Genomic DNA, 27727 nt, shown 5'->3' with positions numbered 1-27727 from the left:
GTGGTGGTGGTGGCGGTGGCGGTGGCGGTGGCGGTGGCGGCGGCGGCGGCGGCGGCGGCGGCGGCGGCGGCGGCGGCGGTGGTGGTGGTGGTGGTGGTGGTGGTGGAATATCAGGTTATTATTATGTATACGCTTAGACGTGACGAAACGTAGGGGGGCGGTGACATCGACGACGCAGACGCTCCTCTTTTTCCAGCCTGTTTCGATTTCAAGGACGCTGTCAAGAGATATCAATTGTTCGCGTAGCTTCCACATGAACTACGCTATTCAAAATTTGATCACTGGGATAGGTGGTGCAGAGGACGGGCCCCAAAGTACTCATTTGCTGTATACACGTATTATTGATGATTAGAAAGTTAATTAGTGTAACATCGCTAATTCCCCGCGTAATTGCGGAAATTGCTCTATATCTGGAAGCTGCCAATCCGTACATTCCAATGGTAAGCATAACGCTGCCGCGATGTACTTTCTAATTTAAAAAAAATTGTTGCGGCTAGAAAAAAACACCGTGAATATGGACCGGCCACACAGTTGCCGCTCCCGGGCAACTGCATCTTATGCAGCTGCAATATTTACCAGGAAATGCTTGTGGCGAACGCTATGGGCAAAGGCAGGCTTTCTGGTTCTGTTTTTTTTCTTTCCACAAAATGGCCGATGCCGTGCATGCGCGGAGGCGAGAACCATCCGGTGGTGCTTCAAATTGGCTTCCTCCGCTTTCCTCTTCATGCTTCCGCTGCACCCTCCTCCTCTTCGCCCTCTCTTTGTTCTCGCAGTATTTCATCCGCGTTCGCTCTTTCATCCTTCGCTGTGCTCGTTCACTCGGTTACACCTAGGAAGAACTCCCAAGCACACCTACGCTCAGAGCAGCAGTTCGCGCCTATGTTATCCCGCGTAAAAGAAATGGCTTCGGTAACAATTGAATCCGCTAAATGTTGTTACTGCAAATAGAAATCTGAGTCTGACCGTGAGTATCTAGGGTCACCCGTCTGTTCTTCGAAACCCATCTTTAAAGCCGCAACAAACTCTGACATCGTAGCCCTTGGGCGGCGGGTATGCTGCAGCATCCTCCAACTGTAATTTGGTGACTTCGGTAAGCTAAGTAACTCTGAGAGCCCCCCGCGTCTGCTGCCAGTCCGTTTCTTCGTTCTAGCATACTCCGTCGTGATACCAGGTCTCTGAGAGATAGCTCAGCTCCTGAGTTCGGCGCAGCGTTCCACATTACAGACACAAGACAGACCTAAACGCAAACTCCTGAGTCAAAACTTGATCCACGAGGTTTTTTTCCCTTTTATAATCCAAGAGGCATATGTTTGAAGCAGAAAAACTAAATTGCATTCTTTTTCCATAAATGGTCTTCTCTTTACGGGCTCTGTTAGGACGAACCCCTCCATTTCTACCTTGTGTGTCTGTCTAACTAATTCTTCTTATTCTTTTTTGCTTTATGAAGAGTTGTCGTTTCTGCGGAATATCTTTAGTACTTCGGTGTGACGTTAGCGGACAGTGCTGACTGCAATTTTTGCTCTTTTATTTTCTTGTTACTTTCCTTGCAGAGTACGTGAACGCCGAATACTGTGCCACGAAGTCGTGCAAGGATCTGGGTACGGAAATTATCTTACGCTTCTCGTTCTTTCCGCACGAACATTTCGAATGCGCAACGTACATCGGTGAATCGATTTCGATGGCCTAAAGCTGTCGATTAAAAATTGTCGTTACTAGTCACAGACATGTCAAAATACGAATGAAAAGATTCTTCATATAAACCCGAATTTGGTAGAAACATCAATAACGATTGCCAAGGTCAGCGTTATCTTATAAAAATCAGCGAGCATTTTGGCGCAGGGGGGCTTCTACGCGGAACTTTCATTCGCATGTACGTGTACGTGTCGGAACGTGCATATGTCGCGATAAAGCGGGTTAAGCGTTATCCATAAAAAAAAAAGAAACAGCACGTACCGTACGTGTGAATTAAAAATAATTCATGTTTACCTTGCTCAGCGGGCGATTACGAACCAAGAAAAGAGGAACGTGGGTTAATCGGGTTAGGAAAGCGAGCGCTCGCTTTCAGAGCCCTCCTGCATCGCTATACTTCCCGCCGCTCTGCAGAGATTGAAGATGCGAGCTACTTTTTTTTTAGTGATTGACTTAGGGAATTCAAAGGGAGGCTCAAGAGAGAAAGAAAGATATTTTGTTATTTTAGTAAACAACTATTCTTCAGTAGTAATCATAAACATCACTTTCGCTCTCACAAGACGCTTGGCAAACCAGAAAAGGCGCAGCAACAAAAGACGAGTGGCGTGGCCAACTTGAATTTTACGCATCAACCCGTCGTGAGGTCACGAATTTGCACAGCATCTGCTCGCGCCTAGTTATTGTTTAATTAGTAAAGACGGAGTGCATTGTGTTCTCAGAGAGCCGAAGACTCAACTAGGACACTTTCAAGAACTTTCGCTTAGCCGCAACTGCCGAAGTGCGTGAAACTAGTTTTGAAATATCTTAAGTGAGAAGAACGTGGCAAAACTATGGTCTCGGTCAGTAGTTCAAAAAAAACGCAGCTCTCATTATCAATTCTATTTCAAATAATCAACCTCTTACGGCGAAGTTAACGAATAGAAGGTTTCGAAAAAATGCTTCATTCGTGTTGAAACTAATTTAATGTTTCTATTACGTGGATGTCGTAGGTTTGTGGCTGTATTTCTCTTAAGCGCCTAAGTCTCATTTTAATAGTTATTAGTAAGTACAAGGAATTCTCCCCATGTTTTCCTTAATGTCTCTGTTGGCTTCTTATAACATATATAGGTATATATGTGTACATGACATAGTGTCCAACTATCGAGACATTTTTGAAGATGCTTTAAATCAATTATTTTTTTTTCAAACTTTGTTACTTTTCACTCACCTATGCCTTTTATTATTTACGTTTTTATCTCACATTATGTATTATTCATTATCTTACGAAGGAAGTACCACTATTTTTCTTTCCGTTTCTATGAGCGCACGACCGTATTCATGGTTCTTGAAATGGTGCTACGCTTCCTGCCACCGGCGAATTTGCACTACACGCCTTTCCGTTTTAATGTTGCATGAAAGCGAAGTATGACAGCGAGTGTATGGTAGCGATGTTTTCATCTTCAATGCGAACATTGGGCCTATCACTGGTGCATAAGGCTTGGCCCTGTATAAAGTACCCAGAATCGTTCGTTGGTGATGCCTTGAGCTTGACGTTGTGCTTAAGTATGGTGTTTGCTGGTGTTACACAATCATTTTGGTCATTATTGCCTTGTACCTTTTTGTGCGTCATGTAACACGCACTCCTGCCTGCCAAGGGCCTTCAAACGACGGCTGGCACTATTACTGAAATAATATATATATCTCTATATATATATATATATATGTATAGATATATATATATATATATATATTGCTACGGCATGAGCCGGGCGAGCAGAAGAGGAAGAAGACGTTAGCGTGTGCAGCCTCGGGACGCCATCTTAACTTCACCATCAATCTCGTCCCTTAAATAAAGCCGGTTTAACATTAACCGTAACAGTTTTGTGGTGGAGGTGCGGGGTACTTCGACCAAGACGACGGAGCTGCTGCAGCAAGCACCACGCCGGAGCCGACGCCTCGCTCAACTGCCCCCAATACCACTTGAGATCCCGATGTCCCACAGCGGTGACCAACAGCCTTCTCTGGCAGCTCCAGTTCGAACAACCGGCGCCTGGGTGCATCAGATGGAGCCCCGCCCTTTCTCAGGCAAATTCGGCGAGGACGTGGAGGAATGGCTCACCCACTACAAGCGTGTGAGCAAGTACAACGGCTGGAACTCCACGGCTCAGCTCGACAATGTGGTTCTGTTCCTCACAGACACTGCGCTAGTGTGGTTCGAGAACCATGAAGATATCTGCACAACGTGGGACAGCTTCGTTACTCACCTTACTGAGTGCTTCGGCGATTCCACCACGAAAAGGAAGCGGGCGGAGCAGACATTGCTTCAGCGCGCTCAAGTCCCAGGTGAGACCTGTACTACGTACATTGAGGCAATCCTGAAGCTTTGCAGAACGGTCAATCCTCGAATGTCCGAAGAGGACAAGGTTGGACACCTTCTTAAAGGCATAGCCGAGGATGTGTACAATTATTTAATCGGAAAGGAGAGTCTCGCCTCGGTCGCCGACCTCATCAAGCATTGCCGCACATTTGAGGCCTTGAAGCTGCGCCGTATCACGCCTAAGTTCGGCAGGTTAGCAAATGTGACAACGGTGGCAAGCGTTGAAGACAATGACAACTACAGTTTTCAACTAGACCTTGCGGCAACTATAAGGCAAATTGTTCGCGAAGAACTTGAAAGACACACCAAAGGGGCGGATGTCGACCAGCTTGGGTGGGTTCCCAACCAACCTCAAGAACATGCATCTGCTGTGTCCGCATTGTCCGCCATGCCAGGCGTTGCAGAGTGTCTAGTAGATCAGCTGCGACAGCACCGACGTACCTTTCCCGACGACGTGACGCACGATCAACGAACTCGTGCAGCTACCACCACTAATCGGAATTCGGAAGGTCGCATTTATTATTCGCAGCGTCCCAGGATTGACCCCGAGGTTTACAACGTCGGTCGCGCATCGCCTGTGTGTTACAGCTGTGGCGCCTCGGGACACATTGCTCGTTTTTGTCGCCGGCGCCGACAGACAAGATATGGCCCACCACCAACTTGGCCTACTTTTGAACGTGACAGTTATGACGACCGTTGGCCGACAGACCCTGATAGTGCAACCACCACAGGCGCGCCACCCCGGAATACCTTCCGTCAATATAGTAGAAGGAGTGGCTCGCCAGCTTCAGACCGTAGCCTGACGCCCCCAACCAGTCGCCAACGCCGTTCACCGTCACCACGGCGACGTGCTGCGTCACCACCGCCGTCGGGAAACTAGCCGGCGCGACCGATGGAGGTAAGGTCGCCGGACAGTCTGCGTCTCTGCGAAATACTCCTCTGCCTATTATGATGGTGAAGAACAAAGTGCGTGTGTTAATTGATAGTATACCTGCAACAGCATTAGTTGATACTGGTGCTACCGTTTCCGTCATGAGTGTGACATTCAAAGAGAGGCTGGGTCGGAAAGTTATGTTCCCGTGGAATGGTGGTGTGACGTTTCGTGGTGTCAGTGGAGAGTGCCTAGTTCCCCTTGGTATTTGTGTTGCAAGTGTTTTGTTCGGAGCAGAAGATCTTATAACAGAATTTCTCGTACTACCGCGGTGCACTCACGACGTGATTCTCGGGATTGACTTTCTTCAGGATTGTGGTGCATCCGTTAACTGTGGCACAGGCGAAATTACTTTGAATAGCGCGCTTCTCGCCACCCTTGCCGACACATCCTTACCAGTGAAAAACTATTGTGTTGTTTCGAAAGATTTGCTGGTACCACCTTGGTCGCTGTCACGTATCCCTGTCAACTTCGCTGCTGCCGACCTTTCATCGTTTGACGCGCAAGTCCAGCCACTTACGTCGAGCTGCGCAAAGAAAGATATACTCGTACCACGCTCTGTCGTGAGAGTAGTGAATGGCGTCTCAAATTTGTGGGCTTTCAATTGTTCTTGCGTCCCTGCTGTTCTTCCGCGTGATATGAAGCTCGCTGAATTTGACGAGATTACTTACAGCTCCATTACAGTTCTAAGCGAGGAGGAGCAGTCTCGTACTAGCGATCCTCACCAAAGCACTTCTGAAGAGCAGATCCTATGGATGATCAACAAGGCGCTGCCCTCACATGAGCGCCGCGTTCTCGCGGAAGTTTTGTGGGCACATCTTTCTGTATTCGATTTCGCACAAGGCGACAAGCAGGCTGCACTCCCTCGTTCTCGTGCTCGCCACAGAATTGACACCGGATCTGCGCATCCCATTCGGCAAAAGCCTTACCGCGTTTCTGCAACAGAGAGGACAGTTATTGCTGAACAGGTGAAAGACATGCTGCGGAAATGTGTTGTTCAAGAGTCCTCTAGTCCGTGGGCAGCACCAGTAATCTTAGTAAAGAAGAAGGATGGATCGTGGCGGTTTTGCGTTGATTACAGGAAACTGAATGCAGTCACCAAAAAGGATGTGTATCCACTTCCTAGAATTGATGATGTCATCGATTGTTTACATTCCGCTGCCTACTTTTCATCACTGGATTTGCGATCAGGGTATTGGCAGATACCCATGCACCCAGACGATAAGGAGAAAACGGCCTTCGTGACACCAGATGGTCTTTATGAATTTAACGTTATGTCGTTCGGCCTTTGTAACGCGCCAGCAACATTCGAACGATTCATGGATACTATCCTCCGAGGACTTAAATGGGAAATTTGTTTGTGCTAGCTCGATGATGTGGTGATTTTTGGCAGCACATTGAGTGAACATAACAGCCGTCTCAGTCTTGTTCTGGATTGTGTCAAACAAGCCGGCTTGATCCTAAATTCCAAGAAATGTCGTTTCGGGGAAACGGAGACGTTAGTACTTGGGCATCTGGTCGACAAAAACGGTGTGAGGCCAGATCCACGGAAGATTGAGGCAGTCAGCTCCTTCGAAGCACCGAAGTCAGTGCGGGAGTTGAGGAGTTTCTTGGGCCTGTGCTCGTATTTTCGGCGCTTCATCCCAAGGTTCGCCGACGTGGTGTACCCCCTAACATGTCTTCTCCAAAAAGCCGTCCCCTTCAACTGGACATCGGCTTGCGACGACGCGTTCCGCCAGCTAAAATTTCTACTAACGTCAGGGCCCGTATTGCGTCACTTCGATGCATCCGCACCTACGGAAGTGCACGCTGATGCCAGTGGCATCGGCATCGGTGCCGTACTAGTGCAACGTCAAGACGGAGCTGAACACGTTGTGGCTTATGCTAGTCGCTCTTTGACTAAGGCGGAACGCAATTACACTGTGACCGAGCAAGAATGCTTGGCAGCTGTTTTCGCTGTCCACAAATTTCGGCCCTATATCTACGGACGCCCGTTCACTATCGTTACTGACCACCACGCGTTATGCTGGTTTGTGAATCTCCGTGACCCGAGTGGACGACTGGCACGTTGGGCTCTTCGACTGCAGGAGTACGACTTCGTTATTTTCTACAAGTCCGGGCGTCGCCACGCAGATGCGGACTGTCTCTCCCGCCTTCCTCTGACGACGACGGAGTGTGACGCCGACAATTTTGATAACTGTTTTGCTCCCATTTCTTCTACATTCCCAGACTCGACGACTTTCAAAGCAGAGCAGGAAAATGATATTAGTTTGGAACCTCTATTTGTAGCCGCATCGCGTCCTGGAGCCACTGGCCGATTTTGTGTCCGCGACGGCCTGCTTTACAAGACCAATTATTCAGCTAAAGGCGCACGCTTCCTTCTGGTGGTGCCGCAGAGTCTGCGAACGGACATACTGAGAGCCATGCACGACGATGTGACCTCTGGCCATCTAGGATTCATCAGAACTTTGAACCGGACTCAGGAGCGTTTTTACTGGCCCAAAATGCGGGACACAGTCAAGCACTACGTCGCCAGTTGTGAACAATGTCAACGCTACAAACGCCCTACGACCGCTCCGCCAGGTCTTCTCCAACCTCTGCCGCCGCCTCGCCTGCCATTTGAACAAGTGGGTATCGATCTTCTGGGCCCATTTCCCCGATCATCAAACGACAACCGATGGGTGATCGTATGTGTCGACCATCTGACCCGTTACGCGGAAACGGCGGCCGTACCATCTTCAACAGCTGTGTCCGTTGCAACGTTTTTGCTTCGATTCATTATTCTTCGACATGGTCCCCCCCGTGTCATCATTAGCGATCGCGGTCGTCAGTTTGTTGCGGACGCCGTAGAAGAACTGCTTCGTCTCTGCAGTTCACAGTTCCGTCATTCAACGCCTTATCACCCTCAGACAAATGGGCTTGTAGAACGTACGAACAGAACTCTAACTAACATGCTGGCCATGTACGTATCTTCCGATCACAAGGACTGGGATGACGTACTCCCCTTCATCACCTATGCTTATAATACTGCAAAGCATGAGACGACCGATTACAGTCCTTTTTATCTCCTTTACGCACGTTCACCGCTAAGCTGCATTGACACTATACTACCGTTTGACTTTCACAGCGAGTACTCTGTTGCCAAGACGCTTTGTCTTGCCGAAGAAGCCCGGCGTATCGCTCGCCTTCGTACTGTGGCATCGCAACACCGATCGAAAGAGCGCTATGACAGCCGACACCAGTCTGTCTCGTACGCTAAAGGAGACTTTGTGTGGTTGTGGACTCCGGAACGTAAACGCGGCTTATGCGAAAAGTTTTTACCCCAGTACACGGGCCCATTCGTCATTGTAGATCGCTTGAGTGACTTGACGTACGTGGTGGCACGCTTGACGTCCGCTGGTCGTCGGTCTAGCCGGACCCAGTTAGTACATGTTGCCCGTCTTAAGCGGTTTCACCCTGCGCTTTCCGAGTGATTTGGACTTGCCCAGCGGGCTTCGTCTGGCAACCGGGGATTGCTACGGCATGAGCCGGGCGAGCAGAAGAGGAAGAAGACGTTAGCGTGTGCAGCCTCGGGACGCCATCTTAACTTCACCATCAATCTCGTCCCTTAAATAAAGCCGGTTTAACATTAACCGTAACAATATATATATATATATATATATATATATATATATATTTACACTCTGTACACTCTATTAGCAATCTATACAGGTATATTATTTATGCTAGCGGGACATACCTAGTGGCCCATATACAGTGACTCAACCTGACGTCAACGAAGTTCATTCAAGGATTGCAAATACCATGTGGCTCATACCAGTAAACCCAAGTTGGCGTCAAAATAGGTCTTTGAAGATTTGCACGTATACCCAGTTGCAGACAGCCCAGTTGGTTTTCGGTTGGATTTCTAGATATCTTGATAGCAGCCTGCCCTACAACTGCATGAAAAGAAAAACAGAAAGCTGGTCCGACAAAGCCAGGAGCACCGTTTGCCTTAGTAAATAAATAAACTACATTCAGGGCTTTGTTATGGGCAGCTGTTACTGGTGCATGAAATCCTCTTCGGTGCCTCTTCTGCTTTCAGCGGACGTCATTGTGAAGATGGGCAGCACGCAGGACGCCTGCACCAGTTTCAGCAAGCACGTGTGCACAGCGAAGGCCGACTATGGCTTGGAAACTCTGAACAAGATTTACTCCGACATTGACAAGTTTACACGTGAGAGCATTTTCGTTGTGTGCGCCTCATTTTCCGCAGCCTGGCTCCAACTAATTCTCCGAGGAGCTACAGTTGCCTTGAATAACTGCAGCTGTGAAGTCGGATCCAGAAATAGACATTATCTTTGTCTGTAAAATCATAATATTGTTCGTTGCGCTATCCTCAGCCTGAGTACGCAAAGTTTGTTTCGAATTTTCTTTACGGCGTTTCACGCTCCATCGAGGAAGCAAATACAATGGAATTACCCTTTATGAAAGGAACCGATTGCATCTGGCCCGCTGAATTACGCGAGAAATATAACATACTCCGTTCCTGATCTATAGACTCAAAACAGGGAAGAGAATCCATGTAAAGATAATCACTTTCAAAGGACAGCCACAGCTATGGTTTGTTTGTCAACAGCAAGAGCTTTTTTTTATTTTTTCTGGATAATTTTATTGCCTTCAGTGCCTTAAGGACACCAAAGTGAATAACTACTTTTCCTATGTAAAATAGTACTGCTGTAAAATAATACTAAAATCTCCTTTATCGCTAGAAGATGCTTCGTAAGCAAGGAAAACGCTCACGAACAAAACCTGTGTATCGACGTCACATTGAAATTCTGGCTATAGCGGGCCGTTACGTCGCAGATCTAGAAGCTGTCCGCTCAGGCCTAGTTGAATTTTTATCAGTAGAAATGCACTAAAATTGTAGTCTTGTAGTATATGAGTGCCAAAGACTAAACTTAGGAAGTTTTAAGAACGTTTACTGAAGCACAAAGCCCGAACTGCGGAATAATACTTTTTTAATATGTGTGACGTGGCACTTAGGCCATCATTTTCTTTGTGTAGTAATAAACCTATTACCGAGAAATTAATGAAAGTAGAGTTCTTCTAGAACACTTTGTCCACATAAGCTCGTTAAGCTGCTTCGCTTTAGTAGACTGTTGTACTTTAGTGTACGCTATACCATTGCGTACGCTATAATATTGCGGGTAGTTACTGCCTATGCAAAGAACGCCAAACGACCCATAGCGTGTAGCGTACGCAGGCTATTTCTCAGATTTAGCGTTAGCGTCATTGCGTGGTTTGCGTAGTAAGCGGAAAACATGACAGAGGTCCTGGCTGCCGCTTCGAATTGAATTTGGCATTGCTTTTGTAAAATTCACTTCATTCGAAGCAAATGACTGTGTAAATGGCTTTCGCGTATCCTCAGGCAGCTTCGACGATGGAGTATTATCGATAACCTTGTGCAGTCTTCGAGATCGCTTCTCGTTTCGAACGAGTAGAGGCCTAGCGAAATGGATGGACGGAATGAGCGTCACCTATGGAACGGGGCGGTGGGTTGAGCTACCAAACACTTGCTATTATACTACCTATTGTTATACCTAGGTAACAAAAAGAAAAAGAGAAAAACCACGATGAACTCCCACAACCAAATTTTCTGACCCCCTACTGTGAACTTTCCTTTTGTACGTCTCCGTTTCTTGTCGTTCCCCTAGTATTCTTCCACCAATCTTCCAATCGACTCTTACTAATCTCTATTGTAAGCATGTTTACTTTTCCCCTGTTCTCGCTGAACCCAAGGGCTTCAAGGAGGCCAGTGGTGCATAAATCGACCGCTGCACAGATGTCTTCACATTCTAATAAAATATGCTCCTTCATTTCCCTAGCTTTACCACAGCAAGCACATGCCTCTTCTTCTTTCTTATATCTCGCTCTATAGGTGCGTGTTCTAAGGCATCCTGCTCTCGCTTCGAAAAGTAATGAGCTTCTCTTTGAGTTATCCTATATTGTTTCTTTCCTGATTTTGTTCGTTCCCCTTAAGTAGTTACTCACGGCAGGTTTCTTTTCCACTGCCGCCGCCCATGAGATTATTTCAGCCTCAGTGACTTTCCGCTTGATGTTCTTTGTTGCTCTGTTACTCACCCTACAGGCCGCATACTTGCTGGTAAGCTTCCTAGTTCTTTTCCTCCACTGTGAATAAATGTATTTCCTGTAAAGATACCTCGACACTCTCCCAGCCCATTTACTTTCTTCCCTATTCCTCAGTCGTTCTTCATAATCAATTTTACTATGAGCTTCACTCACTTCAAAACAAGTCGAGCTCATATCACCCTGCGTAGCTTCATTTGTAGTCTTCCTGTGAGCGACCAAAGCGAGGCGTCCCACTTACTTTTGGTTCCCATCGGGTTCTGATTGTACCCCTCATTTAAAGCAAACAGCCGCATTTCTAAACGTAAGTCCATGCATTATAATACCTTTCTACATACCCTGGAGCACCTCGTATCTATCGTATCGCCATAGCGCTCTGCGCTTCATTGTGGCTGCATTTCTCTTCACTTCTACTGTTATTGTTTTTTCCTGTGTTTCCATATATCTATTGTCTTCGTTTATCCATATACAAAGGTATAAATATTATTTTACCCGACGTATTTCCTGGCCCTGTATTGCCACTATCTGTTCACTGTTTTTATTGAATACCATAACACCTGGTTTCTTAACACCAAACTTCAAACCTAATTCACGCCTTCCTATGCACATGTATTAGCCAGACGTTACAAATCAATTTGCTTGTTAGCTAGCAACACAATGTCGTTCGCGTAAAATAAACAGGGAAGCTGCTGCTCTACTACTGCACCAGCCTGTTTGTATAAGAGGTTAAACCCGATATTACTTCCCTATAGCGCCCTTTACATACTTTCGATGTGCATCACAAACAGAAGTGGGGATAAAGGACACCTCTGCCTCAGTCCCTTGTTGATATCCAAGTTCTCCACGCTCAAAAGCTGCAGACAATCGTCTCCTAAGCCTTGCCCTTCCAGAAAATCCCACAATATGTTGTGGTCTACGTTGTCGTATGCTCCTTCTATGTCTAAAAAGGCCAAATATAACGGTCTGCTTTCCACTCTTCTTATTTCCATACACTGAGTAAAAACAAATAAGTTATTATCCAAACGCCTACCTATTCTAAAGCCATTCTGACGTACTAAAATGCCATTATCCTCGACCCATGCTTGCAGCTTTAATTTGATTGCCTGCATTGATAGCCTGTACTATATCGATGTGATCGTCAACGGTCATTACGAGTGAATTCTATCTTTCTCCCGCTCACCTTTATAAGTTAAATAATTCTACTTTGTAGCCAACTGTATACACAAACCCTTCGGCGAAATGAAAGCACGTGCAGAGCTGGGCTCAAATTTCCCGTTAGGGTGTATCGTTATCGTCGGTGTAAAATTTTGTATGCATCTCGTTAATTTTTTTTTTCTGCTCTGCCTCAACACTTCTCATCCTGCCTTGTTTAAAGTTTTTTCCACTGCTTTCACCAGAACGACCTTACTTTTTGGTCCTAGTTCATTAATCAGCCTAACGGGAACCTCGTCTAGCCCTGTGGCGGCGCGCTGAGCAATTTTCTCCTCGATTTTCTTCTAGTTGAAATTTGTCAGCACCAGCTCCTTTTCCATCTAGCTCTCTTTCATGCTCTTTTACTCATCAAATACAACCTTGTCATTGCCTTGGAAAGATTCGGCTCTTATTCTTTGGATGTAATTTAACGCTGCTTCATCTATCAGTTTGTTTCCTTCTTTGTCTAGGATATGTTGTTGCATTGTTGTTGACTTCCTGCCTAATAGTTTTATTTGGTTCTAAAATATTCTAGGTGCGGCCTTCTTTCTCACACGTATTTTTGACACCCAACGTTCATTTTCACCTTTTATCTTTGCTTGCACCAGTACTTGAACCATACACTTTTTCTCCCGGTATATTTCCCATTTACTGGCTTGTTCATCCTGCGGCAACTGCGCCTTCTTTGCTTGCCTGTGCTCTCGGGAATCTTTCTGTCGTTCGTCGATCGCTTCTCGTATCTCCCTGTTCTACCAGCTTTTCGGTTTCTTTTTTCCTTTCCAGCGAATATGTTGTTTCTCTTTCCGTATTTGTGCCGTTCTTACACTTAGAAGCTCACTATATTCCCAGTTTTTACTTCTCCATTTGCCAAGTCCTTCCTGGTCTCTAGTGGCTGCATTTCTTATTTGTTCAGCGTTCAAATTCGGACTATCCATTTTGCACTCCTTGCTCTGTTTCCCAACTACATATCTGATTTTCAAAATGATGCGTTTATGGTCACTCCCCATGTTGCTATATCCTTCCCCGTCAATAACCATTTCTCTCAACTTGTCATAAATTCCGGCCGTCATCAGACAGTAATCAATGGTCAATTACCGGTTTGCCACTTCCCTCGTGATTTGCCCTTCACACTTAAGCCCTGTATTCACAATAACAAGGTCATGTTGCTCACAAAGGTCTAGCATTCACTTCCCGTCGTTGTAGGTATAGCTATCTAAATCCTGTATGTGGGCATTCATGTCATCTAGTAGGGTAATTTCGGCATCATTTCCGAAACCCTTAATATCAGCACTTGTGCATTCCCCTAAGTCTTTATTCATCTATGTGCAACTATTTCCGGTCTGCAAATACCTAATGCCCAGCCAAGTTTTCTTTTCCACTCAGTGTACCTGATAACCGAAGATGCTCTTGACATTTTGAATTTACTCTTTTACATTTGGTTCCCTGATGGATGAGCATACCGACTCCCCCTTCCTTTCTTTCCGACTTAGTTCTGTTGCACCCTTCGCAAACATAATTCTCAATTACTGGCGGTTCTTCCAAGTCTCTAAGGTGCGTTTCTGTAAACGCGTACATCCCTATTATTTCTTTCTTTAAATGCTCCTCAATCTCTGCCCAATTTTCTTTCTTCTGTCGCCTTGCTTGTTTATGTAGCTTACTGCATGGCGAGCCCTCCTTCTTGCTTTTCTCTTTTTTATGTTATTGACGTCGATGCTATCCCGAAGTTCCCTTAGGGGGCCTTCTTCATTACTACCTACTCTGACCTCCCGAGCGCCCGTGGGCACCCTAAAGAAGCAACAGTGCGACCACCAAGTCGCCAGTCCACTTCTCGTGCCAGCCTGTAATTGAAGTGGATCCCGTCTCGTTTAAAACCACCGCGCCTTCTCACTTTACTTCGACAACATCAAAGCCTTTCTCTCCGCTCATTTTCCATATCGCCTCATTAGCAGCAAGTACGACTCTTTGTACATTACTGTCACGTACAGGCACCTCGGCACCGTGCACACCACGATCTGCACCTGAGGGGATAGTTCGTGCAAGTCATCCACCCCCTTCACCAAGCACTAGGCTAGTCCTCTCCCTTTCCTGTCTAGCACGTCATTTAGCTCCCCTGCTACTACGACATGGCTGTGCGCGTGGGCTTTTTGCGCGAGCTTTGCTTTTGCTCGCTCGATGACAGAACCCAGTGTCCGGCCTGAAAATGGCCCTACCGCCACTCTTTTATCGTCTGTCACAGTCTCCACAATTGCTTCTGAGCACCTAGCCAGGTTTGAGTCACAGGCGACAATAACCATTTCACTCTTTCCTACCTCTCCCTGCTTCCCTTTGCCCTTTTCTGCATGATTCGGACTCAACAAGGGGCACTGACCCCTGAACTCCTGCTTTTTGTGCGTGGTGGCCTCAAGGTAGGTGCCACTCTTCTCACCTAACTCTTTCAGCTTGCCCTCGTTGCACGAATTCCATGGATGGATGGTTGTTATGAGCGTCCCCTTTGGAACGGAACGGTGGGTTGTGCCACCAAGCTCTTGCTACGATACTGTGTAATGTCTTACCTAGGTTGAAAACGAAAAAAGAAAAAGAAAAAAAACCATCAACTCCCACAACCAAACTTTTTGACCACCTATTGTGCACTTTGCTTTTGTACATCTCTGTTTTCTGTCGTTTCCCTACATTTCTTCCACCGCTATTCCAATCGCCCCTTAGCAATCTCTATTGAGGACATGTTTACTTTTCCACTGCTCTCGCTGAACCTGCTCGCGCGAGATGCCGAGGTGTCAGCGCCACCTATCGCTGCAGTCGAGAAATAGCCCCAACGACGGCATTATGCCTCTGAGGGTTTTCATAAAAAAAGCGCTACAGACGAAGACGAAGTCACAGGAACACATACGTCTTCCTCTTTAGCGCTTTATTTTCATGTAAACCGTAAAGTTGAACCAACTCGCCCAAATCAAGTTATTGTAGGTCTCTGAGATCTGAAGATATCGCAGGGCAACTAAAACAAACCTGCGCTGCTTAGCATACGCTATGCCATAGCGTATAGCGTACCCTATAGTTGCGTAGGCTATGCTGTAACTGTCTAGTGTCTTACTCAAGTTTGCATGCACGGAGTGAAGTAAACAAGCGAGCCAGCTGCGCTACTTGTTTTCTAGGATCATTTCTTTTTTTCACATGCTAAAATGTATTCACTCCACTTCTTCTGCACAAACAAATTTTGAAGTCGTATCGCCTGGAATACCTGTGTGGGGGTTTTCCCCGTTCGAGCACGTACAACACGAGATGAATAGTGGTATCATGTATGGATAGTTGTCTGCGCCGTTCGAAATTATGAGCGAACGAAAATTCATTCGGTTTGTAATCCCCACCATCCTTTCCCCTAATAGTGAAATCTAGGGCACACTTGAATCTACTCACAAAGAGAATACCAGTGCATGGAGCAGTTACGAAGCTGACTCCATGGCAAGTCTGAAAGCATAGCTTCCGAGACCTCGCGGAACAGCACGCGTGCGCCTTGGGAGGTCGATGTGGAAGCATCCAGCTTTGGGGCAAATTAACCGAATTAGGAGGCGCCGTCACCACGCTACGAAAGCCAGAGGAATACTTCTTTCACTCTGGCTCTGGTGAACAAACCCTAGAGCCTCTCATTTTAAACGTAAATGTATGGGCCAAGTAGTTCTATGTAAGACTGTGTCTCTCTTGTTGTGTCGCAATATACGACGCATTTATTACATGGCAGGAATACAGATCTCTTCTTATCCGCTTCAACAGGAGCGGAGTGGCAGGTTACCGTGACCAGCAGCCACAGTGCAACGCTTGTGCTCGCAACGAAAAAAATTTAGTACTTCGGAGACTGCACAAGCATGCACGTATAGCAACTAATTTCGACGAAGTCGAACGTCTGCAACTTGTAGCTGTGTTATTTGAAGTAGTTATCTCCTAGAAAGCTTCCAAGATAAAAATGCTGTACTGCCAAACGAATGCAGTGCGAGTTCAATTACCGCGCTATACTTGCGAAGCTTCCGTAGCGTTACCGGCTAAACGCGAAACGGAGTATAGCGTAAAACTACCATTTCAGATGGCAGTAACGGGAGCGTCGCACTTATGTCACGAGCAGAGTGCCGAACCGAAACTTTATTTTGTTCCGGTTCTCGATTCGGTTCACTGAAAACTGCTCAGTTCCAGTTCAATTGCAGAGCGAAAACATGACGGTTGAATCCAGTTTAAACCGGTTCGAGTTCACTTGCTTAACAGAACGATAATTACCGGAAAACAGTACAAACTCGTTTTGTGCAAGACTTCGACGCTGTTGCTTCTAAGCTGCACTGCTGGTTTACGCCTGTTGTTTGTTCTCCAGGCTGCATATAGTAACGAAAGAACTATGCAGATCTCGCGCGAATGCTTCAATGTTTTTGAGCGAAGCGTAAATGACGAAGAGAGAGGGTCGGAATACACTGACGAAACGGTGACAGTCCTTCTGCCTGCTACCAAAGAGGGAAAAAATAGGGGACTAAATAGTAATTCTATGGACTGGCAGTATGATGCAATTATACACGTGTCCGTGCTCGAAGGGCCCGTTAAGAGCCTTGAATCTAGGCCTGTGTTAACTATTTATTCTAGTGAGCCTTCATGGCTGGCTTCCTTGATATGTCCTGCCAATGGCACAGTAACTTTTTGCTGAACGGACTGTTGTTAATTGGCGATAACAAAGTGATCAGCACCTGCCGTTCACGGTCGTACTGGGGATAAACAAGTACGTGTGCGCCACAGTCTCATGTAGCTTGCAGTCATGACAGTCTGGCGAGTTTGCGTGCCAGATGCGATGAAAATATCGTCTGATTATCACACCTAAAGCCCTATAACGTAGAACTATTTCAATCTGTTTTTATTTCACTCTTCTGACGTTGAATTTACGTAAAGCATACCCAAGCATCGGGTGGTAACCCACAATGGACGTATTCTACGGCGATCGCTTCGGTGATGCCATCGCCTTCACGTAACGCAAGATGGAACCCAACTAGCCAATCAGCTCATCCGATTTTCCTCGACTAGCCAATTAGCGCGCCTGACCACGTAACTATCGCGTCGGCAAAAGTATCCCCGTAAGTGATGGTCACAGAATACGTCCACAGTGTTGTTTGAACAGCCCAATCAAACGCTCTTGTCGTTTATATGAGGTTGCTTTTGTTTGCTTTCAGTTCAAGGAGCATTGTATACTCCTACAAGTTTTCTTACCTAATTGGCTGACCAGGCGCGAGGAGCGTGCAGAAGTGGAGTAGCTTTCGGTGCGACCTAGCTGGCGCTGCGATAGTAGATAACCGGATGAAGGGAGTGGAGCCGTCATGTGCGATTGGCCAGCTTCGCCTTGCTTAGACTGCGTTGGCTGGTCGAAAATCTAGGAGGCGAGCAACGGGCATCCTGAATATATTAATATTAACGCTAAAACGGATTCTCAGCAAAGAAGAGTTGGCAAGGGGATGTCGTACACGTGACGAAAGCGCTCCACAACGTTATACAGCTATGCAAAGTATTTTTATAAGCAAATAAAGGCATTCTCATGGCAGCTCCGATTAGCCAATGACAGAGCAATCAGCGAACAGCCATATTATATTCCCTCCGTAATGGAGCACTTCTCGGCTATTCAGAAAAAGGTCAGTTTCCTTTTTTTGTGCATATTAATGCATCTTTTAGGCGCACACGTCATTTAGACGTGGTGAGGTTTCGCGGTTTTCTGACGTCGCGTTAAAGAAAAAATAAGTAGGTGTTCGCCAATAATGGTGCACTATCGCAGAAAAAAGGTAGACAATCGGCAACATCTTTTTTATTAATCAGTCGAGTTATTCACCATCAGTGTGCACATGTCATATCAGATGGGGCGTTTTCGCTGTTTTCGTGCCGTCGCGTGACATACAGGTGAAATGGGGGTGGCCCGAAACAATCGAGGAGGGGCGACTGCAGAGTTGGAATGGACACGCTTTGGAATAGCTTTACGTTATAGGTCCCCTAGTCTGCCGTCTTATGCAATAGGCTGAAAAGCGTACTAATGGTGCTGCTACCTTTAATATCTTGAGGTGATGGTGAGAATTTAAAAACAGGGTAGCGCAGTTGAGCCACAACAGCAGACAATGCATTGAGGAAAAGCGCTAGAGAAGGTGGCGAACCTGAACTAAAACGGTTAATTTTCGTTTTCTTTCGCTTTCGCACCGGAATTAATTAGTAACGGGAAAATTAGCAACGTTCAGGTTTTGTATCGGCTCGAGCAAAAATGTTCTTTATTCCGTCTTTTTTTTTAAAGTTGCGGTTCGATACGATATAGTCACGAGCATCATATTCGGGTGTACGTTTCAACATCTTTCTTACAGCCGCCTGTAAAACAAAGTGCTTGCGAAAGATCTCTTACAAGTCTGTTCAGTCACAATTTCTCCTTGCTGCACGTAGCCAACTATCTGACAGTTATTTTTATCGGTGATTTCACTCACTTTTCTTCCAGCCAAGGACGGCGACCCTGGGCTTGGAACATTTGCCAAAGCAAAGGCCTTCCTCCTCTCTTGCCCGGGTAGGTTTCCAGCGATACCTGCTATAGTGCTCCTTCCGTCGTTGGCATGTTTGCCTCAAAAGCGCCGCGACAGCATTCCGTACGTTGAGCAAGGACGAGAGAGAGCGAGAGACAGATGGGTGATAATCCAACTAGCTAGCTTTCCGTATTTGTAAAAAAAATCGTATAGATAGATAGATAGATAGATAGATAGATAGATAGATAGATAGATAGATAGATAGATAGATAGATAGATAGATAGATAGATAGATAGATAGATAGATAGATAGATAGATAGATAGATAGATAGATAGATAGATAGATAGATAGATAGATAGATAGATAGATAGATAGATAGATAGATAGATAGATAGATGGAAATAGTTAGGGAGACAAAATTACCTGGTCAGCAGCTGTACCTTTCACCGTGTTCCCGCAGAAACGTTTTCATGATCACACGAGCAAGAGCGATCATTAAGCTTGTTAGCAACTAGTAAACAAGCAAGTATCTGCGGTTGAGTTACGGCATGCTTGCCAAGGCTGTGAACTTATCGAGACTCTAAACGTTGTTGGGGCTTCCAAAGCTCGACTTAACAAGAAATCCGGAGGAAGTCTGGTCGGCTGGCTGTTGTCGGTTCACTGCACGCGGTTTTTAACGCACCGCATCGCTCGCAGGGCAAAACACAACTGTTGCTTCACGCGCGGACGCTTACAATCAACACACTGATTTAGAATAAAAAAAAAAACGAAAGGGTCAATGAACTGTCGACGTACGTGGTGGTTGAAATGAGTCGATTAAATGTTGAATGGACATCTCCATCGTCAAATTAGTTCTGCGGAAGCCCGCAAGGTGGGGAAAAGTATGTAAGCGGGAAAAATTGGCGAGCAGTCGAATTGTAGCAGGAAGCTAAAAGGGGAGCGACCTCCCCAGAAAGGAGCTGGTCCGGGTTCGAGTCCTGGACCAGGATGAATTTTTCTTCAACTGCGAGGCTTTCTTTCTGAGAAACCATGTTACAATTCCGGTGGATGCCAATTGTTTTCTCTTTCATATAAGCACCTCCATCCTGTAATTATTTTTACTCTTTTTCATGTTGGAGTATCCCCTCAGTTGGCATCTTACTCGCATAGTAATTCCCTCGCAATTACTTGTCTTGTTTAGCGAGTCATATGCCGTGGTGGCATAGTGCTTCGGTGTAACGTTGCTAAGCCAGCTAGCGCGGGATCGAATCCCGGCCGCGGCGACCGCATTTGTATGGAGAGAAATGCAAAAAGAGTGTTATCACATTTGGTGCCCGTTAAAGAATACCCAGGTTGTCAAAATTAATCCGGAGTAACACTATACAGCGTGCCTCGTAATGATATCGTGGATTGACACGTGAGACTGCGGATTTTTTGTTCTTTGGCGTCCACCTTTGGCTGGCCCTGTGTTCATTTTTTTAATCGTTTGACACTCTGGATTGCGTCCATCGCCTTGGTTTTGTTGTTGCTCCTTCACGCTACCGCGAGGCACAGTGCCTATGAGCCCCGATCGTTTACGGCTTTTTTCTAAACGCACGCCCAAGGTCCGAGCGATTACCTCGCACGGCCAGCGTGTCTCCGTCCGCCCTGCTTCTCCAACGCAGATCTACTTCGTCCTGATGATGACGATTTATTGGCATCCCCTTTGAATGCGGTGACAAACAGTGAGCTTGCCGACTTGAGCTAACAAGTCAACCTGTACACGCCCGTCGGTCGAGCATTTTGCCTACTCCTCCTTAATATTTTCTCTCTTTCGTAAGATATCTTTGTAAACAATTCTACGGTTTTGAGTGCGAAAGCAACGATTTCATTGATGCTCGCTGCAGTGAGGGATTCCGCAATAATTTTGACCACCTGGAGTTCTTAAAGGTGCATCCCCTGTAGGGTACACGGGTGTTTTCGCATTTCTTGCACCTATGCCTGTAATGGATCCGGTCCTATTGATCTCTTATCAGCTTCTTTTTCTTTTTTGGAAATTATCTAAGCTTCTCTTACTTACCTATACTACGGAGCTGTTCATGCTTCCATTCGTTAAATCCCTGTATTTCGGGATGGCGGATGTTACCTATGGGTTCCGCTTGGTGGAATGCCTTCGCATACAGTAGGTTATGCTGAGTTGTTTCGGGTTTTTACTGGAATGGACAATGCCTCAGTCTGTTGCGAATACTTGCTCTGGTATGTCCTTTCCCATTGACAAGCGCGTCAAGCTTCAAATAGCAAGGCTTTGCCCTCTGTGTTATCGTACAATTATTTATTTCTGGCTTTTTTTTTCTTGACATACTTGTAAATCCCCATACTCTTTCTTGCATCTAATTTACTGTCGCGGTTCGTCACTTTTTTTGATGACTTCGAATTGTGTATTTACACTTTATACCACCCTGGGGCCCTATAACGTAAAACTATTCCAATGTGTTTTTATTCCAATCTCCTGACGTCAAATTTGCGTAACCGCCGACGCAAGCATGGGGCGGTCAGCAACACGGTTGTCTGAACCGACCAATCAAACGCTCTCCTCGTTCATAGGAGGTCACTTTTGTTTGCTTGAAAAACGAATAACATTGCCTACACTGAGCGGGTTGTCTTATCTAATTGGCTCACAAGAGGCGAGGAGCAACTTTAAGTGGAGAGGGATTCGATAGGGCCGAGCCACTGGACTGAAAATTGATAACCGGATTAAGAGGGTGGCGCCAGCGTCTGCGATTGGTCCGCTTTCCCTTACTTTGCTTGCGGTGGCTCGTCGACAATCGCGGGGGCATGCAACGGAAACTTAAGAATGACGCTAAAACGGATCCTCAGCAAAGAAGAGTTGGCAGAACGAGGTCGTAAACGTGCCGAAAGTGCTCGAAAACTTTGCACAGCCACGAAAATGTCTTATTACACGCAAATAAGGTCATGCTCACCGATAGAAGCAAGTAGCCAGTGCGTGAGCGATCGGCGGCATCTATCTTTTATTCCATTCGGAATGGGGCAGCCTGCGGCTATTCAGAAGATAATTCAGTTTTGTTCGGCATATTAATGCAGCTTTATCGCGTACACGTCACTTTGACGCGGTGAGCTTTTGCGGTTTTGTGACGACGCGTGAGAGACAGGTGAAGTGAACGCAGCCCGAGAACTTTTGACCAATAGTCGAGGATTAACGGCGAAGAGGTGTCGAAACAGAAATAGCTATTTTTCTTTTGTTCGGTCAAATCATGCATAATCCGTGTGGACACGTTATATCAGATGGGGAGCTATCGCGGTTTTCGGGACGTCGCGTGACAGACAGGTGAAATGGGGGTGGTCCAACAAAGTTTTTGACCAATCGCGAAGGGCTGATTGCAGAATTGGAATAGAAAAGTTTGGAATAGTTTTATGTTATAGCGCCCCTGTGCTTGGTTGTCAACTTTCTTCACTTCTTCCTCCTTTACCTCGTAGGACAAACAAACATAATAACTACAACCCCAATTTCTCAAAACGATACGAAGCCTATAAAGTAGGCACAAATTATCCACCAAGTCCTACAAACTCTGCGAAAAGGGTGCTATATGTTTGCGAGTGTCCGCCGCACTACACCAAAGCAAAGTCATAAATCACTTTTTGAAAGGACAAAATTATGCTGTTTAGAGAAGTGATTTTACATAACATGGAAAAAACTTCATATCGGTATGTTTCAACCTGGCTATAAAGCTGCTCTTGCACGGGGAAAGTTCGCGGCTAGGAATTATTTCTGGTTTCTATTGTCCTAAACAGTGCGTCCCTGAGTGCGGTATCAACCATCCCGCAACGAAGTCGGAGCGATGTATATTGAGAGTGGCTGCTATGTATATGTAGACTTGTTTGTTTATATGCACTTTCACTTCTTAAACCTTCCCAAGTGGACATTGAACCCATAGATGCAAAATGATTTCCCGGAAATGGTTTATTTCTATGAATATAAGTGACCAACACCCATACTATTGTTATGTGTGGAAAGACAGAGACGAAAGCGGCTATTTACAGGCTATTTACACTGCAGCCAGGCGACACTCGCCAATCGCTCGCACCAAGGGCATAGACCCACTTCATCGTCGTTCTCGCGGTGTCTCGTCTCTTGAGCATCTCTCGATGATATCGTAATACTACTCCGCCCCGGCGGCAAAAGCGCCGTCATGGTGCTGTTAAACATCCAAGGCGCGTGGAGAGTTGTAGGGCTTGAGTCGGGCGACGTGGAAGAGGTCACTGGTTGTTACAGCAGAGGACGTAGTGGGCATCGCTAGAACGATTTCATAGGTGACATCGGTCACTTGCCGGAGCACGCGATATGCGCCTGTGTAACAGGAAAACAGTTTTTCACAAAGGCCGACTTTATGCGATGGTGACCAAAGCAACACGAGGGCGCCGGGCACAAAATAGATATCACGGTGACGGAGGTCGTACCATTGCTTCTGTTTGTCTTGAGACACTTGTAGACGAGCGCGCGCAAGTTGGCAAGCATGGTCAGCATGGGCGATTTCATCAAGGACATCATCGCTAGTAGAAGCTGCGGTGGACGGAAGCACAGTGTCCAGTGGTAGCGATGGTTCACGGCCTTACAAGAGGTAAAACGGGGCAAAGCCAGCAGTTTCGAGACCGCAAGAGTTGTACGCAAAGATAGTGTAAGGTAGAGCCAGGTCCCAGTCACGGTGGCCGTCTGAAACGTATTTGGATAGCATGTCCGTAAGGGTGCGGCTCAAACCCTCAGTGATGCCCAACTTTTAAGCATGGTAGGAGGTGGCAAATTTATCCTGTATTGAGCAGGCACGCATGATGTCGTCAGTGACCTTGGCCAAAAACCTACGGCCACGGTCTGTTAGCAATTACCGCGGAGCACCAAGCATCAAAATGATATCGTGTAGGAGGAAGCCCGCAACATCAGTTGCGCAACTGGTCGGAAGAGCGCGGGTTACGGCGTAGCGGGTCGCGCAGTCCGCCGCGACTGCAACCCACTTGTTTCCTGATGTAGATTCAGGAAATATGCCGAGAAGGTCTAAGCCGACACGATGGAAGGGCTCGGTAGGGATGTCGAGCGGCTGCAGGTTACCAGCGGGAAGCTGGGAAGGCTCTTGAGTCGTTGGCAAAGTTCACTAGCGGCGACGTAACGTCGTATGGAACGGGCAAGTCCCGGCCGGGAAGAAACGGCGACGTATACGGTCATAGGTTCGAGATACGCCGAGGTGTCCGGCCGCTGGCTCGTCGTGAAGCTCTTCTAGAACGGTTGAGCGGAGGTATTTAGGTATTACAAGTAGTAACTCAGAGCTGTCCGGATGTAGGTTACGACCGTACAGAGTACCGTCGCGGAGGGCGAAGAGGCGTAGAGTATCACCGGCCAGAAAACGGTCGATGAGTACTCTGATGTAGGCGTCACGACGTTGGTCGTCGGCGAAATGAAGCAGCTGGGATATAGAGAATACTCAAGCAGCACTGGCAATATTGGAGGAGTCAGAGTCGTCAAAAGGGTAACGCGACAAGCTTTCACCGTCTTGGTGCAGGCGGCCAGAACTGTACACCACGGAATATGAAAATCTTGTAGCCTCATGGTCCATCGACCAAGCCAGCCTGAAGGACCTTTTAGCGATGAGAAGCAGCAGATAGCATGATGGTGAGCGACTACAGAAAAAGGGCGACCGTAAAGGTAAGCACGAAACTGCGCAACGCCCAGACAACAGCAAGGCATTCTCGGTTCGTAATTCAATTGTTGCGCTCCGAGGGTGCTAGGAGGCGGCTCGCATAAGCAATAACGCGATCCTGGCCACGCTGACGCTGGGCTAAGACGGCACCTACGCCATGACAGCTGGCAACTGTACACAATTCTGTAGGGGTATCAGGGTCGAAGTGGGCGAGTATGGGTGATGAGGTGAGAAGATTGAAGAAACGAGAGAAGGCGGCGTCTTCTGCAGTACCCCACGAGAATTTTACGCCTTTCTTCAAAAGATTAGTGAGGGGTCTAACAATTGCCGCAAGATCTTGAACAGAACGACGAAAGTACGAGCATAGCCCTACAAAGCTTCGAACGTCTGCGGCTTTCCTTAGAACCGGAAAGTCGCGGACAGCGCGAGTTTTGTCGGGATCAGGCTTTACTCCGGAAGCGTCAACGAGGTGGCCCAGAACAGTTAGTTGGCGGCAGTCAAAACGACATTTCGACGAGTTAAGTTGCAGCTTCGACTTTTTAACTACATCAAATATAGTTGCTAGACGCTCAAGGTGAGTGTCGAACGTTGGCGAGAAACGATGACGTCGTCAGCGTAGCAGAGACATGTGGACCATTTGAAACCTTGGAGCAAGGAGTCCATCATACACTCAAAAGTGACAGGGGCGTTGCATTATCCCAGCGGTATTACGTTAAATTGGTATAGGCCATCAGGTGTGGTGAATGCGGTTTTTTCTCTGTCCATATCGTCAACAGCAATCGGCCAGTATACAGAACGAAAATCAATAGAAGTGAAATAGCTGGCACCGTGAAGGCTGTCAAGCGCGTCGTCTATACTTGGAAGCGGGAAAACGTCTTTCTTAGTAATGTTGTTCAGACGACGGTAGTCTATATAAAAACGCCATTTGCCGTCCTACCTAACCAACATTACAGATGACGGTCAAGGACTCGAAGATGGCTTAATTATGCGTTTATCTAGCATTTTGTTCACTTTTATTTACTCGGCGTTCGATGCGGTCGTCAGTGAATAGGCGTAGCATCGCCAGTAAGAATACGATGCTTTACCCCGAGCGTCTGGCCTAAAGGGCCATCGTTGAAGTCGAGAATATATCGGTAGGAGGATAATACTTGGCAAAGGTCTTCAGCCTGCGCAGAGAACAGGTCCGTCGCAATCATTTTTTTTTATGTTGGGACCGGCACCCGAGGCTAGCGCGTGAGGCCTGCTAAGCTCGCAAGAAGCATCGGTCAATAAAGCTGCCACGGGATGGTCGCCGAGACAATCAACGTTGGCAAGGCAAATACCTTTCGGTAGAATTTGCTTTGGCGATCCAAAGTTAAAAATAGGCATGCGAGTGCGGTTCGCAGTAATAGAAAGTATACTGTGAGGCACGCGGTGATGTCGTGCTGTAGTGGATTGTCGGGGAAAGGAGTGAGGAGGCACTCGCCATCAGGAACTGGTGGTGAAGACAACGATTCAATATAGGCTATGGACTTTGGCGGCAGGTGAAGAAAGCTGGTGGGGCGTAAGCGGCACTGGGGTGCGTCAGAAGGTTCTGCGAGAATCAGCAACTCAAGGCGAAGGGTACTGGCAGAGCAGTCAATAAGAGCAGAGTGCACGGAGAGAAAATCGATGCCGAGAATCAGGTCGTGGGGCAATGAGCAATCACGGTGAAGGGGATAGCAGTGTGGCGGCTGGCGATGCTGACACGTGCCGTACACATGCCAACGATAGGCACAGTACCGCCATCTGCAACGCGGACGAAGCGTGCCGACGCTGCGGTGAGGAGCTTGTTCAGTAATCGTCGGAAGGCAGCACTCATAATAGAAATATGTGCTCCTGTATCGTTAAGTGCCGTGACAGGATAGCCGTCAACATCAACGTCAAGAAGGTTTCCATTCGTAGGTAATGTGAGCAGAGGATTTGAGGGCAGGGTCGACAGCGCAGCTTCACCTCCAGAAGCTGCAATGCCTAGTTTTCCGGCTGGATCCGGGAGGCGATAGACGGCGAAGAGAAGCGACGGGGTTGGGGCGAACGAGACTGATGGCGTCGAGGTGAGTACGAGCGGCTGTAGCGAAGGTTCGGAGCAGGAGCATCAGCGGCAGTGGGTTCATGGCGGGTGGTATTGGGAACAGAAGGTCCAAAGGTGCAGGAATAAGAGGCGGCGTATGTCCCAGGAGGTGGTGGCCATCGGTTGCGGCAGTCACGAGTGACGTGGACGATGCAGCAGCAGTGGAAGCAAATCAGCCTATCATCAGGGGTACGCCGTTCGGACGGCTCGGGGCGAAATGTGGCAGAAAAGGATTTCCGAGGACAAGGAGGGCCGCTGGAGAACTGTGGAACGCTGGCTCGAGATGTGGAACACACGGAGTTGAAACCCATGATCTCAAATGCCTGTCTGACGACGGCCTGAATCATCGCAATCGTGGTTGCTGGCGGATCGGGAGGCGTCGCGGACAAAGCTGACGAACAGGCAGCCTCGAGCTCGCGGCCAACAATACCGGTTATGTCGTCACAGGTGGTGGTCTTATGCGGTCGACCCTCACATGTGGTATGTGGTTGCAAGCCAATCTCCTTTGAAAGCGCCATGCTAAGGCTGGTCGTACGTCACAATGCGGGCGAGCGTAAAACGTATACTTCTGTGTCCGCGCCCAGTACTGCCGTGGAGAAACTCGTCTGACGACTATGACAACTTGCATCGTCCGTCAGGTTCTCATCACGACACACAGATATGTCCAAGAAGTCGCCACCGTGATGTGGTGTGTGATACAGCGGCTCTTAGCTTGCTCAAAGCGGCGGCATTCTTATATGTTGGCGTCGATAGTCGAGACGTTGCCGAAAACAAGCAAATTGGCAGCGTCGTCGGCGATGGCTTTTAGCATATGTGCCACTTTATCTGCTTCAGAATTATTATCGTCAGCTTTGCGGCATAGAGCCAAAACGTCGAGATGTATGAAACGTACGGCTCTGTAGATGTCTGAACACGAGACGCAAGAGCCTTTCTCGCGGCAACCTTGCGCCCAATGGGGTCGTCGAACAGTTCCCGTAGCTGTTCTTTGAAACTGTCCCAACTGGTTGTCTCGTCCTCATGCGTTTGGTGCCACACGCTTGGGGTGCCGCTGAGATAAAAGATGGCATTCACGAGCGTAATTTCAAATTCAAATTCAAATTATAAAATCAGTTTATTCAAATGACTAATAAGAAATACATGTGAATCACCTGGGCCCTTAGCCTCCTCGGCT

At 47.2% G+C, this 27727-nt stretch overlaps 1 protein-coding gene across 1 annotated transcript in view; it reads left to right on the top strand.

The window, feature by feature from the left end:
* The window catches only part of LOC142584230 (neprilysin-like), a 242408-nt gene that overhangs the window by 8097 nt on the left and 206584 nt on the right, over positions 1-27727 (top strand). Inside the window, exons 4-6 of the mRNA XM_075694384.1 lie at positions 1551-1598; positions 9061-9192; positions 18781-18846. Of these exons, the coding sequence (XP_075550499.1) occupies positions 1551-1598; positions 9061-9192; positions 18781-18846 (246 nt within the window). The remainder of the gene's footprint in view (positions 1-1550; positions 1599-9060; positions 9193-18780; positions 18847-27727) is intronic.

Source organism: Dermacentor variabilis, chromosome 6 (assembly GCF_050947875.1).
Source record: "Dermacentor variabilis isolate Ectoservices chromosome 6, ASM5094787v1, whole genome shotgun sequence".
In the NCBI taxonomy this organism is placed as follows: Eukaryota; Metazoa; Arthropoda; class Arachnida; order Ixodida; family Ixodidae; genus Dermacentor; species Dermacentor variabilis.
The sequence above is the reverse complement of the archived record's forward strand: the minus strand, read 5'-3'. Positions and strand labels throughout refer to the sequence as shown.